Here is an 18,168-nt window from a genome sequence, read left to right on the forward strand (position 1 = left end):
TGGGTGGGGCTGGGCTAGACAGCTGTGGGCAGAAGTGGCAGGGAGCCGAGAATGGTACCCAGACAGCTGAGAAGTAGTTTGATGCAGGAGTGTAGCTCATGGGTTCTGATCCTGAGGCTGCGCTTTGTCATTTGGCTTCTGGTACCTGTTTCTGAGCCTGGCATCCTTGTTTGGAAAGCAGGGACATTCATGGCTGTCTTACGGGGGAGCTGAGAAGAATAAACGAGATGAATGCATGAAAATATTCTGTGGATCTTTTGATTTTTTTTTTTTTTGAAGCAGGGTCTTGAGGCTCAGCATGGCTTCAAATTTGCTGTCCTCCTGCCTCAGCCTTTTTGAATGCTGAGATTATAGGCATGCACCACCATGTCTGGTTTTCTTGATCAGATAATACCAGTTTTCTTCCTTTTACCTCTTCCAGTACCTAAAGCAGATATGAAAGCCCAGGTCAGTATCCATCTTGGGCAAAAGAAAATAAAAACAAACCCAACCCTGTGAACACAAAGTGGGGAAGTGGAGACCAAGTGTGCCAAGGGGCCAGCACGGTCTGTGGTCGGACCAGAATTAAGCCCAGAACAGAAAACTTCTGGGTTAGTCTAGCCTGGAGTATTGGTGAATTTAGCTGGGCAGATATACAGCATAGGCAAGAGCAAATGCCTATCAAAACACTGAGTCTTGGTTTCATTCTCTGAAAAGTAGGTGCATTAACACCTCACCCCCAGAGCTGTGTGTGACCCGGCAATAGTGACGGAAAACACCTGACACTATGCAGGCACCCAGTAGGCGGTTTCTGTGGCTGTGGATACCTTCACTGCCCTAGAAATCATAGACTTCAGAGTGTCTGAGTTGGAGTCTGACAGACGAGGAAGTCTGATCTAGTGACTTTCATTAATTAAATCCCATGACCCCTTGATATGCCCTTAGAAATAATTCTGGTTGTCTGCAGATGAGAAATGATCTAAGGTGACAGACCGAGTCAGTGCTAGAGTCACGGTTAGGAGACCAGGAAGCCTGGCTGCAGCCGCCGCCTCCAAAGGATGTGCCTTTCCTGCCTGGAGTCCTGGGCACCCATTGTTTCTCCTCCCTCACAGCCCACCGCTCAAACGGTTTCCTGTGATCTCCCTTCAAATCACAGCGCTTCTCTCCTCTTTTTGTTTTTTTTTATCATGTCACATTAATGCATAACACATGTCATTTTGTGTTATGGCAGTTTAATTTATTCTTTGACAGCTCCATGCATGAATATAATAAATTCTGGTCACGCTAATACCTCCTCTCTCATCCACCAGCCTCCATCTCCACCGACTCTCCACCCCACTTTCACATCTTTTTGCTTTTGTTGTTTCGCTGTGACCCACTGGTCAAACCAGGGCCACTGCAAGAGCGTGGGTGTTGTGCTAGCCACTTCCAGGGATGCATCTACAGACAGTGACTTCTCCACCACGAGCATCCCTCAATTGCATTAGCTCCCCTGGGGTGGGGAACAGGGCTATCTGAGCCCCTCCCCCATCTGTGACTGAGTATTTACTACTTCGGTTTCTGATGGGCTCTCTGGTGTGCGCTCACTATCAGACCGCATTTCACAGATCTCATTTTCTGTCATTCAGTTCTCCCTGCTCCCTCTTTCCACAATCTTCCCCGCGCCTTGGAAGAGGGTGGCATGGGTGGGGTCCTGTTTAATGTGAGCGTTCAACAGTTATTTGTTTTCAACACTTAGACCAGCGTGACGCTCTGCCGTAACCGCCATTTGCTACAAACAGAAGTCTCTTTGTTCGAGGCTGAGGATAACACTAGTCTAGGTATAAACATGAATATTTAGGAGTCGGGTTGACGTGTTCAGTTAACAACACAAAAGTAGTGATGTTTTCCTCAGCAGTGGGCCTTTGCATGAGCTCCCACCTACGGGGCACGCCTCAGGTTCAATCAGCAAGCTGGTTCCCTCTCCTCCAGTCCTTCACTCATAACGTCTTATGTCCATAAAGCACCTCACATATGACAAGGAGGTGCTGTGGCGTACACGTTCTAAAGCCGGAGAAGGCCATTACTGACTTTTGTCTTCAACCATCTCTGTAGCAACTGCTGGCACCAAAGGCTAGCCCGCAGGGAGGAAGCTCTCAGCTCAGTTATGACACTGTTTTTCCGTGTTCTGTAACCAAAGTGTGTCTTTAGCAACAGAGTTCTGTCATTTCCTTTCTTCTGCTGCTTATTTGAGACATTCAGGCCAGGATGACCTCAGACTCACAACAATCCTCCTTCCTCAGGCTCTTGAGTGCTGGGATTTCAGACATGCACCCCCGTGTCTAGCCTCAGACCATACCATTTCCCCATCACTAGCAAACTCCGCCATTTCTCATTATTAGGAGATTCAGAGGTTGAAGAGGTGGCTCAGTGGGTAAAGCACTTGCCATGAAAGTGTAAAGACCTGAGTTCAAATCCCCAAGACCCATGTAAAGCTAGATCCATTTGGCACATCTTATAATCCAGGCACATTCATAGCAAGATGGGAGGCAGAGATAAAATTCCCAGAAGCTCATGAGGCAGTTTCCTTGGTGCACACCGCAACAAACAACCACAGAGAGCCGCTGCGTCGAACAAACAAGGCAGAGAGCGAAGTTGTTCTCTGACTTCCACTCACAGGTGTCAGGACGTGAGTCATCCATGTTCATCCATTTGCGCCCACACTCACATAGACACACATCATGCACGCATACATGTGTCCACACGCACATACACACACACACTAGTCAGATTTCCCTGGCCCTAAATACTTCTCTAAGTCCTCTTCCTTCTATGCATCTGCTATTCACAAAGGCTGCCCCACCACCCATCCCAGTGTCCTCCCCTTCCTGGAGCTCCCTTGCCATGTCTACATTCACTGAACACTATAACCTTGAATGCCTAGCCCATAGATCCCAACCTGGTACCCCTCTTCCTCCTACCATACCTTCAGGTCTGCTAGGCTGAGCCTGCCATTTGTTATGTCTGCCATTGGTGTCCTTCTCTGACCTTTGTCTTCACAGGCCAGGCCTGTGCCATGCCCCATTCATCTCTAAATCCCCACGACAACAGGGCTGAGTACACAGTGAGCCTCGCCGCCAAACAGATCTGGCCTTTGAGGCCCCTTGATGATTCAGGGGAGGAAACATCCAAACATCTGCTGTGGAAACTGCATCCCAGACGGCTGAGCTAGAAGGGCCACCAGAGGTCACCTGCTTTATTCCTGTATCTTTGAGATGTTGGACTGAGGCCCAGAAAGGAGAAGGCCTAGCCCAAGATTGCTCAGCAGGGAGAAGTTGTGGCTGGGATTCAGACCCCTGGCTCATAGCCCAGGGTTCTTCCTGCTCTAACTATTCTATCTTGTCTTCTTTCTCTGCATAAACCTCTTACCACAACAGCAACAGTTATTTGAGCTGAAAAATTAGCCCCTGGCCTCATAACTCTAAATCTCTTTTTGTCCCCTTGTGGATAACAACCATAAATTAATTAAGCTTTTGACATTGCTTTCTTTAGCATTCTTAGTGTTGTGTGTGTGTATGTGTGGGGGGTGCTGATTTAATTCTTATAGAGAATGAATATTAAGAGCATAGCTGTTGTAGGAGAGCCACTTGTTCTTTTCCCCGCCACCCAGACCCCCGAAATAATCACACAGAAACTGTATTATTTAAATCACTGTTTGGCCCATTAGCTCTAGCTTCTTATTGGCTAACTCTTACATCTTAATTTAACCCATCTCCATTAACCTGTGCATCACCATGAGGTCGTGGCCTAGCAGCATGTGCATGTCTGTCTCTGGCAGCGGCTCCATGGCTTCTCCCTGACTCTGCCTCCTTTCTCCCAGCATTCAGTTTAGTTTTTCCCGCCTATCTAAGTTCTGCCCTTTCAACAGGCCAAGGCAGTTTCTTTATTCACCAATGGTATTCAGAGCATACAGAGGGGAATCCCACATCACATAGCTTTCTAGGGGTTTTGTTACTTATTTATCCTTTGCTTTGTTTTTATGTGTGTGGGTGTTCTGCCTGCATGTGTACCTGTGTACCATGTACATGTATACTTGGTACATGGAGGCCAGAAGAGGGCATCAGATCCTCCGGGACTGCAGTTACAGATTATTCGAGTTGCCATGCGGATATACGGAATTAAACCTGGGTCTTCCAGAAGAGCAGCCAGGGCTCTTAACCAGTATGCCATTGCTCCAGGCCCCAGTTTTCTTGTTTTTATCGGTTTGACGATCCATGTGACACTTACGTCTATGATCAAAGCCCTGTGCTTTGATAGCTGTTAGGACTGATGCTCCTCTCATTAATCATTATCAGAATTTTCCTTCTTCACCTATGTCTTTTTGTTTGGGCTCACTTTTTTTTTCTTTTTAGATAATCTTATTTTGGATTATCCAGGGGGAAGACTCTATCCCAGACTGCTGTAACTTAGGTCAGTTAAACCCGACTCTCAATATGACAAAAAGCCCCAGTGATTGGGTGAAATGGGGCTGGGGGTAGCGTGGGGGGGTTAAAACACAGACGGGCAGGGGATTAGCTAATATTCTTATTATCCAACAAAAGCAACTTAAAGGAAGAATTTAACTTGGGTCACAATTTAAAAATGCATACAGTGCACAGTGACAGGGACAGCATGGTGGCCAGAGCATGAGGTGGCCGGTCTCTAGTCAGGAAGCAGAGAGAGGTGACAGTGTGTTAGTTAGTTAGGGGTCAAGCCCATGGAATGCTGCTGCCCCCACTCAGGGTGACTCTTCCCTCTTCAGTTAAATCTCTCTGGAAAGGTACCCAGCATTGACCTCTGGCATCCATATGAACCAGCACAAACATGTATACACAGTTGAACATGTATTTGTGTATATAACACACAAACACACACACACACACACACACACACACACACACACACAATCATTACCAAAGCGGGGCTCAAGAAATCTGGGAACATTACAGAGCTTCAGAATCCCCCTTGGAACTGTTCTTTGAGTAAACAGTCTCATTAGGAAGAATTATTGTCTTTAAAACAATCTTCTTAGGAATCTCTCTGAGTTTTTCACATAAATCTCAATTACAGCTTACTGTTTTCTTCCTATGGGTCACAAAGAGCCTCATTTATAAATGTTTCCTTCATGGTCCTGCCATTATAAATGAAATCTTTTTTTTTCTTTTTCATTTTGTAATATTTTTCTATATCAAAATAATATAGACGGTTTTTTTTAAATCTGATATCTTTGATGAACTTCAATTTTTGTGGTGTTCCTCTTGATTTCTTCAGGTCTTCCTGGGACCCCATTTTACATTTGTGTTTTGTAAATAATCTGCCTTTCTAACGCAATAGGCTCGTGAGGGCTCATTAGAGCCCTCTCAGGAACTTTAGAGAAATGCAGGTAGTCTGGCCTTGTGGCCTATATGGGTAGTGGGCCATTTCCACTTAACCTCAAGTTGGAGCAAAAGCCTGGGTCTGGAAGGGTGGGGTTGGCAGTTGGACTCCAGACTCATCAGAAAACAGTAACAAATGTAGACAGACCTAGAACCTATCACGTGTGAAGACCAGTGTGGCTGGGGAGCAGAAACCACCAGCTTTGCAGGCATTAAAAAAAAAAAAAAAAAAATTTGGCCTTGGAGCAAGGAAGTCGGCAAAGGATTTTAAGCAGCAGGTGCAAGGATAGATTTGCATTCTGCAAAGATCACTCTCTGCCATGTGAGAACAGACTGCAGGGGGGCCAGAGGGAAAGGGGGTGCAGCTCCTTACGTAACAACTCTGTATATTAACTACTCCGCTCCGAGGACACATGGGAGCTCATGGCAGAGTCTGCTTTAAAACCAGCACAGATTATCGTGGGCAAAGGAAGTGGCATTGGGCATGGTGAGCCAGAGCAAATATAACAGGACCTGATGACAGATCCTGTTATTAACCGAAGATGGCAGAGAGGAGGATCTAGGGGGTTTTCCACATATCCACTGACCACTGAACTTTTCGTAACTATGTTGTCCATGGCGTTTATCCCCTCTGTTCTTCCCATGGGGAGGCAGAAAACGGAGGCTGGTTGTCAGGATGGTTTCTGTCCTTTCTGCCTACCTGTTTTCTGGGTATGGCGTGGGAGCATCTTGCTGGGTCTGAGCTTCCTGCTCTGCCCTCCCAGAGCCGTTGAAGGCTGAAGGGAGAAACGTTCGTCCTAAACTTCCAGATGGGAACTCATACAACTCTGGAGGCTTAGAGATCTGATCCCCTCCTCTCACAGATCTATACACTGAGGCCGAGGAATGAGGGAAAGGCTCTCCCCTATGGGCACAGAGGAAGCCAGGAAATTAGGCCTAGAACTTACGTTTCCTGATAAGTGAGACACTGGTCTCGTTTTTAGAGCATGCGAATATATCAGACATTGACATTAGCAAATGTCTAGTCACCTACAGGGACCGAAGGAGGATCCTCAAGCCCACTAGAGTGAAATGGATGGGGTGAAACATTGGCTTTGCCAGGTAAACGAGGGGCAATAGTTCATAGGAGCTACTGGGCTGAAACACGGGCATGGGAGCTAGGACACAGTGCAGAGCCTAGGGAGTTGTCAGGGTGGCAGAGCAAGTGTGACCTGAGCAGGAGGAATTTCATGCCTCTCAGGGCTCTGTCCACAGGGAGGAGTTTGAAACCTCTGTAGTTCTTCCTGAGTGTGTTCCAGCTCATCTGTCTCCACAGGAGGATTGGGCTACAGCCAGCTAGCCTGCCATATCCAGCTCAGAATCAGGGGCTTGGTCCTGCTGAGTGTATAGCCCTCGTGCCTATGTCCCCACACCCTGCTGGACTCCGGGCAGCAAGACCGGGAAGGGGAAGGCTCTGTGCTGGAAGGGATTGTAGACTAAACACAGACGTGGAGAGAAGAGAGACCATGATGAGGACCAGGACTCGGAAGAGATCGAGGCAGGCAGGCCAGTCTCAGAAGGTGCTTCCCTATCTGGCCCCACCACCCTGGGCGTGATCTCACCTGAGGGAAGTCTGGAAACTGGCTGCACATTGTCTCGTCTTAGTGCCACAGCTCAGACAACTGAAGGGAAAGGAGGCTGCTCCACTCCCTCCTAGCGCCAGGCAGGGCATTACAATCTACCTCCTTTGTGGTGGGCAGTGGCCCCAGGACCCAGACCTTGGCTGAGGCTGAGTAAATCCCTGTTTTCTGCCCACCCACAGCGCATCAGCTTATTCCTGTTAAGCAGCTCCTCAGGTTGCTGTGAGCCGTCAATGAGGTCTACTACGGCTGGTACTTTGCTCCCTTCCCGGAGGGCTCAGCAAATGATGTCACCTCACTCTGGAGCTTGGCTTTTAGTATTCACAGGTTCCCCTTCGTCCCCTCTCAGTTCATCCTCACTTACTGTACAGGAAACAAGGCCACACTATCTCCATTTAACAGACGAGGGAACCGAGGTGACCCCAAGAGAGTGGTCCTTGGCGCCTCTGAGACAGCAGTACCAAGAGGACTAGAATTAAACTCCCTCACTAAATCTCCTCTGTATTTACTACCAGTGTCTCTTCTGCAGAACAGAGGATTCTATCCTCACTGCAGAGTTGAGTAAACTACAGCCATCTTTCATCTCCCAATGGTTCTACTGCAAAATGTCAAAACATCTGAGAAAGCTGGCTCTAGATAGAATCTTTAGAATCATCTTCCTTTTCGTGAGGCAGAGGAGGCACCTCAAGGCCATAGCATTGTCATGACAGAGCCTAGGACTGTGCTCTCTCCCCTGCACGCTTGGTATCTATAGGTCCTTTATAGAATCTTTAATCCCATTCCATAGATGGGAAGACAGGGCCCGGAAGGGGACACAGCTTAACTCCACTCCCACGGTGCTACCCTGTGAGACTCAGTGACCTGGGGCTTCGAATCTGATATTTATGAATCAGCAGTAGCCATGAAGAAGGGCTATGGACTCCCCCCACCTCAAAAAACAAAAGCATATCAGGACATTTGGGATAATAAATTTTGCAAATAGTTGACATTATATTTCAGAGACTGATTTCTCTAGTTAGCTTGTGAATTCAGGAGAGGACTGTTTGAAAATGCATTTCAACCTTTAAATAACCTTGGTTTTCTTAGATAAGGGAAAAAAACAGGTCAAAAATACACACTCATGGGCTTTGCAGCAGAAAGGTTACGGAATAAAACGTCCTTTGCTGCAGGATACAATGGAAAGGGCTCTCTGTTGACAAAGGAGAGAGCTCCTCCAGATAAATCCTGCCTTATGAACCAATAAGGGCTCCCTCCCTCCCTTCCTGACCAGCTTAATTCCCTGTTGCTTATCTGTAAATCCAATAATGCCAGTAAAACAAGCGCTCCTGGAGTCTGGGCATGGGGCCTGGCCTCTTATCTTCTATTTTGAACCCTAGTCTCAGTTCCTGGGAGAGCTGGGGCTGTCTACTTGTGGGGAAAGCAAGCAGAAAAACTTGACTAGGTACACAAGCTGCCTCAGGTCAGGGACATGGTGCTTCTGGGTCTGCTTGCCTAGGAGATGCTCAAGCAGTGCCTCAAGATGGAGCAAGTGTGTGCTAGATGAAGGACAGGTGCAATGATTTAGCATCCTTCCTGCACCTCCTGGCTTCCAGTAAAATAGTCACAGGCTGCACAGGTAAGAAGCCCTGAACTCCATCCCCAGTACCCATGTCAAAAGTGAAATATAGTAGCCTGTACTTGTAATCCCTATGCTTGAGAGATAGAGCTAGTAGGATCCTTGGGGCTTGCTCCAGCCAGTCTAGCCTAAAAACAGAGAACCCCAGATCCCATCAATAGTCTGACTCAAAAAATAAAATACATGGTGTCTGAGAAACAACTAGAGGTTGACCTCTGGCCTCCACATGTGAACGTGTGCACACACCCATGCACACACAATAAATAAAAATCAAACTAAGGGCTGTGGACCCTTCTTGCTCTGCTTACATTAGTAACTAGTCACCTGCAATGCCGTTCAGGTGCTGTGTCACATCTCCCAAGGTGACTCAGGGCACACCAGCCGACGTGGTTTTAGGTTGTTTCGTTTATCGAATGCATTGTGCACAGATGGTGTTTGTCAGTCTTCCTAACTCTGGGAGGTGGGATGTTGTCTGCGCTTAAGAGGCACCAGGAGCATCTGGAAGGAGGAACCGAAGGTAATGGAGGATGTGGCCCCTCATGTGGTCCTAGACTCTGCCTTTCTCACCCTGGGCAGTCTTATTTTTAATGAGACCATTCATATATTGCCAGTATCCTAGCACATTAATCTGTTCCTCTGTCTTTAAAATTTTCCCATAAAAGACGCTTTATGATCGGTCCAGTGAACTCAGAATTATTTATTTAACTGAGTCCCAATCAATAGACATTCCTCCCCACCCCTGCCGATTTCCTCTAATCTGAATAAAATGTTAATGACTACATCTGTGCATCAATAGGCCTGTTTCCTTTAGCTAGAAGTCTGGTACAAGAATGAGTCAAAAGCTCAGCCTCCTATTGGTTTGTCTAGCGCATGACAGTTAGACCTACGGGCTCTGGAACTCTCTGCTACCTAGATTTGAACTTGGACTCTATTGTTTGTTGTGCACATGACCTTGAGCAAATTTTGTACCCTTTTATTTCTTTGTCTGTGAAATGGGGGTCACGGTCGTAGCTATCGCAAGCAGTGATCAGAGGAGCCATGCATAACTAAGTTGAATGGACATGACTCATGAGACATCATAAAGCAAATTTATTTTTGTCTCCTATGATCTCTTTACATCTATCTATGCAACCTCTTTTTCCCTAGAATTAGATGAAATTTATTCCCAAAACAAAATCTTTGGACTTTTATGGCCATTTTCAGGTAACCCAAAGTTGTCTTATCTGTCATCTGTCCATTACACTAAAAATAACTTGTGTGTGTGTGTGTGTGTGTGTGTGTGTGTGTGTGTGTGTGTGTGTGTGTGTGTGTTGCAATGCTGATGATCAAACTTAGGACCTTGGGCCTGGTAGTAGAAGTTTCTACCATTGAACTGCGTCTCCAGTCCCCAAAAGATCCTTGAAACTTCGGTTGCTTTAACAACTGTTTCCCAGTACAGTGTAACATAGAACAGCTTCCACCAAGGAGCAGGTGAACTTGCGAAGAACTATCTGAGCCCTTTCCTGGCTTCTTAGAGATGGGAGGAGAGGGGGTTAGGGTTCTTCCATGACTATACTGAGGAGCTGCTGCTATTTTTCTGGCCATCTCTCTTTGGAGTGTTATTGTGGGATCCTGGAGACCATGCTGTCACTGGGGGTCCTTCTATCGGAGTCCTTGATGTCCTTGAGTCCCTCCCTAAAGCCCCTTCTCAGGTTCCGTTCTCAGGTCCTAGAAAACTCATGCTTGCTCCTTCCCTGGTATCATCACCTCCCACTCTGGGGGACCATTTGGTCTGCATCTAAGCCAAGGCAATCCTGCTGGGGTCAGGGTCAACCTACAAGAACCACTCCTGTGCCCTTTGTCCTGCAAACTTGGGGCACAAGCCTATACTGAGTTCTCAGCAGCCTCTTTGCTATCAGAGAAGAGGCAAGTCATTACTGTGTATTTGTCAGGCATAGATCCATTGTCTGTCCGCTGTGCCCCAAGACCATTGTGGCCACACACTAAATTCCACTACCGGTCTTGGAAAAGTCTCATCTTCTTGATTTGAGATGAAAGCAAAGCTTCCTCCATACTTTCCAATTAATTAGGAGTCACAAGGCCCTAAGGCTTTCTCTAAGATTCCTTCTAAACCTCCCCAGACCTTTGTAGCCTCTCTCGGATGTGCCAAGATGGGTGTTAGCACAGACCCAGGCTCTTCCTAGTCCCACTTAGTGTGTTGCCCTTCTCTCTTGAATGAGCAATCTATTAATTCATACCTTTGACCAGAACCTAGGGCAGAATTCTATTTCATCACCATTCACCCAGATTTGTTTTTATGAACTACACAGAGGACTGCCTGGCATAGACACACACTCAGCAAATGACAGCCCTGCATGTTCAAGCCCAGCGGTTTTCTGTTTATCATGCATTGACTTCATAACTGTTACATTTGGTCTTTGCTTTATGCCTTCAGAGCTGAGAGCCCTGAACACTATGCTTGCATCTATGGGATTATCTGCTATTGTGTTCAGCAGCACTTTGGAAAATAGATAGGTTGTTTCTCTAGTAGCTGTTACCCGCGTGTGATCAAGACAGCCGTGCACCTGTTTTCTTCTCTATTTTCAGCCGCGATGGAGCTCTTTAAATAGGACTTACACAGGAAACTGTCTGGCCACTGCCACGCTACCATCTACGCCACAGCTTTGAAAAGCACTGGAATGTTTGAGCATGCTGGGGTGCTCAAAAGGACACCCCGTCTTGTTAGCCAGTTCTTCACATTGTAAGCTCATCAAAGATTCTTAATCTTGTAAGCAGAATTGTGTTCCTATTGATACACATTTTGTTTTCACCCTACTCATTTCAGTCTTTATTCCCTACTAGCCATCTAGCAGTTTTCTATACCATTTATGAGCCTTATCTCCTTTTGGTTATCTTGTCCCCAATTATAATTGTTTAAAGGTTACTCCTGGGCCATTCATCCTCAGCTCAAAGCCCTTTAGTGACTCCCCATTGGTTACAGGATAAAACCCAAACACCCTAGCAAATGATCTAGCTTCATTCAACTGTCTAGGCCCATCTGCTGCCACCAGGAAGCATTCAACACAGACCAGCACACTGGAGAACATAGTCCTCTGTGTCGGTGACGTTGCTCATGACACCTAGTCTGCAGAGAGCATAGTATCTGGTATCCATAGACTCTTGGTAACTAGAAATTAGTTACCATAAACTATTCATTTCTCCCTTTCCTTCCTTACTGTCTATAAATTTTTTCCTCATTCTTCAAGGCCCAAATCAATCATTCCCCTTTTCTGTTCATCGCAAGTCTTTCTGTGCTCTCCCTCCTTCCCGTATCATTGGCTGTTCCTTCTCTGGTCTCCCCTCCCTCAGCACTTGGTTACTGATATAGTCATCATCTCTCCCTATTTCCTCTGCAAGAGTGACAATTCCCTGAAAGCAGCCTTGCTCTTTATCCCTGCCAAAGCCACCAAACCCTGCTTCAGCCTTAGACCCGGTAAGGTCTAGTAGACGTCTGATTGATTTGGATTGCTTTTGTCAGACTGCAGGGTCTAAATGCCAAGCCACCAGGCAGAGCCCATTCTGCGTACATATTCATTTATTATTCATGTCCCTTTGCTTCCAAAATGGAGAGCAGTGGCCTCATTCAATAAACGTGTGCTCAGCATTGAAGACGTAAGACTCTCCATGGCAGTAACAAGGGGCCAAAATGCAAACCTTCTTCTCTAGGTGAACTTCTCTGTGGAGAAGAGCTGGCGCGAGGTGCTCCAGCTTACATGGCATGCCCCTCACACACTGTCTCTACTTTAAAAATGCCGAAGGTGTGATGAGGAGAGTTTAAACCTGGCAGATATTCCACGCTTACAGTGTGTAGGCCAGTGGTGAGGAAGGGTGCTGGATTTGCTGTGCAGAGTGTTTCAGTAGAGATGCTCTTCTCCAAAGTCACTTATGTAGCGCAACTGTAAAAAGGTACAATGTTTAGTCGTGGCCTGGTATAAAATTCTGCATGTGGCTTTCTAGAGCAGCTTTTCGGTGGAAATACCAGGGTTAACTTAGTGAGCCAGGGATGCCACTCAGTTGGGAAAATCCGCCATGAGTTGGAAGTTGAGTGTGAACACTACAAACCCTGCAGAACCCCCACATCCTCCTCTCCCACCACTTATAAAAACAGACCTGCTCTGTCTGTAGAGGGGCTGACAGGACTCAGGACTGACTCTCTCTCTCTCTCCACACACACACACACACACAGACATACACACACTGACACAGTCTCCAATGGCTTCTCACAAACTTACTTATGTAGCAGCACACGGTTCCCTTTCTCTTGAACATCACACACACACAAACACACACGCACGCACACACACTGTCACACAGATCTTTGGCTTTCCCGTATATGGTGTGCCACATACTTAGACACATACATGTTCACACACTGTTCACACACATGTACACACACATCCTCATACATGCACACAAGCTCTTGATCATTCCACATCTCATATACATACATATCCTTAGGTACACATACATGCATACACGCACTGGCACAGTCTTCCTGGTTCTTCCAAATCCCATGTGTGCACATGGTTCCTGCCGAAAGAGAAGGCACAGAAACTGTCTTATTTCTGCACCTCACTCTACCTCCAGATTTTGCTCCCTTAGGACAGAGCCTGAAGTCTGTTTAATAGATTCAATTACTCCAGGCTCCTGAGACCTTCTAACTTAATTCCGATTGCATTAAGGTGTCAGATAATTTGGGAAGAAAGGGGAAAACGCAGCCTCAAAGTCATGATGGGAGAGTCTCCCAGATGCTTGTCATCCTGAAGAGGTAGACAGCAAATAACTATAACTCCGGCAGAGGTGGCATGGGCAACAGGGAGTTCAGGGGTCAAAGCTTCTTGCACATGAAGGGCAGATGCCTCTGGGGGGTAGCTTTGCTATGACCTGCTAGGGAAAGGGGGCACCAGCCAGCCCCTCTCTACTGCCCTTCCTGGGAGGCTATGTGGAGACCAGGAACGAGACCTGAAAGCAAGGCAGCACTTTGCACTGCACCCTACTCTCGGGTTGTTTTTGTTTTTCTAGAGGTTCATGGTGACAGTAGCAGCCCTTAAGATGTTGCAAATATTCAAAGATAACAGTGTTCAGAGAGCTAAGATTCCTACCTAAACAGAGAGGGACTTGGGAGTCTACACGCGTGCACTGCATGTCCTACTAAGAAGCAGAGGGTGAGGAATGTGGGCTGACAGTTGTGAATGACCACCTATGTGACCTTGAGCATGACGCTTGTCTTCTCTGTGCCTTGGTTTCCTCTGCTGAAAAATATGTATAATATTAATACACTTCCTAGAGTGGTGGTAAGGATTAATGAGGTTATACAGATCTCACCCAACAAAGTCCCAGCAAACAAAATAAGATCATCATTATTGTGTTTGTAGTTTATGGGGGAGGCAATGCTGAGAAGCTGGAAGAAGCCCCGGGTGGGGATCCTGGCTCCGCCCCAGGGCAGTAAGATGGGACCCCACCCTAAACATGAGCATCATTCCCACACTCTTTCCAGCCCTGCCAGAGCTTCTCCCTATGGATGCTTTTCTGGCTCTCTGGTGCTGCTGAGCCCAATGTCCACTTGAGGACACCCAGGAACTGTGTATGTCTGTGCTCATCAGTAACTCCATCCCTGATCTGTACTACAGGGTTCAGGCTGGCCTTTCAGCCTGCTGTGTCGCTGAGCGCCTGGCTTCTCCCTGCTTCCAGCTAGCCCTGCTATGGATCTTCCATCCTGCCTTCCCCTGGCCTGTTATTATCCATGGGTCCTGGTCACAGCTGGGAACCTCATCAGCATTCAAGGTTAAGGATCTTTTTTGAGGTCTTGCTGTCCTCTAAAAGAACTTTGAAGGAGATCCTGGTTCACTTTCAGCTCCAGTCCTTGCTCTTTGCCCTTAGGTCTGTTAGCATTTCTCGGACTTCATTCTTTGGGACATGGGATAACATACTTGCTTCTCAAAGCTATCGTGCCCACTAATGCTCTAACTTTCTAAGGAGCTCGAGTGTAAAAGTTAACATAACCTTCCTCTTGGTTGTGGAAGAGATGATGGGAAGTGTCAGTTCCAAAAGAAGGACCCTGGCTGAGAAAACACTTTTACTAAAACTAAAGATCAGAAGGTTCTGGAGGCAGGCACTTGAAGTGTGAAATGGAAGCAGGACTCACTACTCATACCAAGGCTCTCAGACATCTCTAACTGGAGTCCCCCTACTCTGTCCTGTCCCTGGTAAATCTGAGACAGCTGAGGTCCTAAAGGGAGAAACTGGGCAGGAAGACAGCGTCCTTCCCGGAGGAGGGTGGGCGCTGCGCGATCTGCATCCGCGGGCCGGGGTGGGGTCTCCGCTGGGGCGGGACCAGGGGCGGGGCGGCGGCTGCCACTCAGAGCTCAGCCCTGGGCGCGAGACCCGGTGCCTGCGGTGCAGACTACCTCTCCCGCCTCGGGCACGCTCCAGCCCGCGCGCTCCCGCGGTCCCGCGCACTCCCGCTGCTTCTTGCTCTGCGCCGCGCAGCTCAGGCACCCGCTCTGGGAGCTCGCGGCCGGGGCCCTGGCGTGCAGAGAGGGCCTCGGCGGGGCCCAGCGGCGGGGCCCGGGAGGATGCGGTCCGGGGCGGCCCGAGAGCTGAGCAGGGTCCCCGCGCCAGCCCCGAGCGGTCCCGGCCTTGGAAGCCGCAGCCGCCGCCCCGCCCCCGGGAGACATGACTTCCAAGCCGCATTCCGACTGGATTCCCTACAGGTACCAGGGCCCGGCTTCCCTGGCCCCGGGGCGCGTGCGGAACCCCCACTACAACGCTGAGGGTTGGGGGAGGGCGGTAGCTCGCTGCCAGGGCACACACCTTCCCCCCGGATAGGGATGCAGCGTCGGTCGGGCCATCTGGCCTAGAAGCAGGGCACTAATGCCCTCCGCATCCTTTCCAACACCGAGGGGACAGGTTGGAGATGCCGAGGTTTTTCATCCCAACTTTGAGGTTCTTGAAGCCTCCTGCCCTGCTCCACCTTTCTCGGGGTTCTGAAAGGATCTCTGGCCTTGTTGAGTCTGGTGGCATATGGAGAAAGGAACTGCTGTGAGCCGCCTCCTAGGCCCAGCACCTAGGACATGCGCCTGGATAGCTTGTGCGCACACACCCCTGCATCTTCACGCTTACACACACAAGGCATCTGCGCGCTGGGCCAAAGATGCTCATGCAGCTTTGTGAGACAGTTAGAATCCAGACCACAAGGCAGCTTACATATACATGTACCCATATTTCTCTGTAGACCTTAATTCGTGGGTCACACGGGTGCACACTTACAAATCTGTGCATATTCACATCCGTACAGGACTATGGCATACTACCTATTCACAAGTACTATTCAGTACCTTTCAGAGATTCAGTAGTAGTAACCTGCTTGTTGAAGGGACTACTAGCTTCTAATACAGAAAATTGCCCTCACACGCTCACGTGCACTCACGAGCCCTGGCCCACCTTCTGTTCCTGAATACTTGATTGGTCAGACCTATGTCAGGCCCAAGGTTTTGTGGGGGAGGTGGGGGAGGGGTGGTCTCCAGCTCACACAGGTGCAGGCCTTTCTCCATCCACTCTACTCAATTCTATTACCAGGGAAAAGAGCTCATTGCCATAGCAGCGCCACATCCGTGGCCACTCATTGGCTCTCTAGTTGCCATGGGCTACCGGCCTCTCTAAGCCTCCTGGAGAGGCAAGTGTGTAAAGAGGCTCCTGGACTGCCAAGACCCACTTTTTTTGTTTTTTTTTTCTGACCCAGGTGCTTATTCAGTGAGTTGCAGAATCAGACACTCAGGACCCACGTGCCCTAGGCAAGGATGCTGAGCCCGGTCACTGACAGAAAGTGGTTCTGACAGAGGCCTTCCAGGAGTCAGTCCAGATAGAATCCCAAATAGAAACCAGCTAGAACTGGCTGAAGCTTGTTAAAAGCAGGACTTTCTGCCAACAAGCACCTGTCATAGGCCTGGGAATTCAGGGATTTTTTTTTTTTTTTTTTAAATGGTGACTGCCTCTGAGCTCAGCTTCTGTGGGAGCTTCATGAGTTATTTTCTGTCTTCACAGGAACACACACACATATACATGTGCACAGAGAGTCATACTCAAGATCTCCTGCAGACATGTGAGCCCATACCTCAGTGTCACATGGATAAGGGAAAATACTTACTGGGAACTGGGGACTGGGTTCTACTAACTCAAAAGCCTTTGACATATATGCAGGCTGGGGATGCAGATAATGCTGGGACCATTCTGTTCTTTCCTTGGCTCACGTGCACTAAGGACCTCCTTGAAGTTGGTGCAACCCTATAGAGTACCAGTGCCCATTTGTCTACCAGCAACAGTGGTACCTGTGGGCAGAACAGACACAGTGCTGTGGAAGCCGCTTCAAGGGGGTCCAGCCGTAGGGGGGTGGCCAGCCACAGGCTACACTGTGGGATAATGCCATGCTTAGGTATTGACAATTGAAAGGCTAGGCTGGCCGTGGTTCAGGGTTGATTCTGCCGGGAAACAAGGACTAAAGCAACTTGCAAAGCTTGTAGAGAAAAAAAAATCTACCTCAAGTTAGAGAGGATTCAGCCTGCTCCTGAGAAAAGAGACCTCTGAGAGGTAGATTGTCTCTGAGAAATCTGTCGCAAGTGCCCAGGGCATTGGTATCCTGAAATGGGTGATTGGCATTCAACCCAGCCCAAGCCTAACCACCCCCCATTCTCCCTCCCACACTCAGCTGAAAGCACAGCTTGGCACCCTGGAATCCTAGCCCTGAAAGGAGCTTGGCACCCTGGCGGTCCACCCTGCTTCTTTTCTCCCTTCCTGTCACCTGCCTTCTTGTTCTGTAGTGTTGGGAGGGTAGGTATTCAGCTGGGGGGTGGGCTGTCATCAGAAGGCTCGTCCCCTGTCCTGTCCAGTCTTCCTGGGCAGGTACAGAGTCTGGAGAAGCACTGGACTTGAGTGGACTTCCCAATGGGGAGACCCATATTGAGAGGAGATCCAAATGGCCCTTTGCATTACTAGGCTGCTGATGGCAGGCAAAGCCACAGGTCTGTCTGGTGGCAGAAAACTGGGACAGAAGACAAGGCATTTCTTGGCAGCTGGGCAGAGGGCAGCATGTGCACATGTGCTCTGACTAGCGTGAGGTTTCCCTAATGCCGCAGCATGTAGGACTGGAATGTGGTGTATGGGGGAGAGAGACCGAGAGAGAGTGACTAGTTAGCTCTTCTGATAGGGTTCTCTCTCCCACTGATGATCGCATCCTGCATTCCCTGGGCTCGGCTCATTTTCTTCAAAGCAGTGATAGTTGATGCTAATCTTCTTAGGGGTAATTTTGGTTCAGTGTCTAATAATGATCATGGATTAAGCTCACATTCTGACTTAGAAAGGAGCCATTTCATTTACAAAGATCAACAGCTAGAATCGTGTTTTGCCTTTTGTTTCCCATTATGAGTCGTTTCCAGTTCTGCCCATTTCTCTTAAGCAGTATTTCTGACGAGTATTCGATGCCTGTAGTGTATGGCCCTGCAGCCTTTTGTAAGTTATAGGTGGCTAG

General features: G+C 48.3%; 1 protein-coding gene across 4 annotated transcripts in view; it reads left to right on the forward strand.

Annotated features, from left to right (window-relative positions):
- Positions 1 to 18,168, forward strand: part of Tub (tubby bipartite transcription factor) — an 80,552-nt gene that overhangs the window by 43,931 nt on the left and 18,453 nt on the right. The window contains exon 1 of one of the 4 annotated variants that reach the window (XM_005350968.2): positions 15,045 to 15,358. The exons of the other annotated variants lie outside the window; for them this stretch is intronic. Within the exon in view, the coding sequence (XP_005351025.1) occupies positions 15,321 to 15,358 (38 nt within the window). The 5' untranslated portion in view covers positions 15,045 to 15,320. Of the gene's footprint in view, positions 1 to 15,044; positions 15,359 to 18,168 lie in introns of those variants that run through there. 4 annotated transcript variants of the gene reach the window in all.

Source organism: Microtus ochrogaster, chromosome 8 (assembly GCF_000317375.1).
Source record: "Microtus ochrogaster isolate Prairie Vole_2 chromosome 8, MicOch1.0, whole genome shotgun sequence".
NCBI classification, from domain to species: Eukaryota; Metazoa; Chordata; class Mammalia; order Rodentia; family Cricetidae; genus Microtus; species Microtus ochrogaster.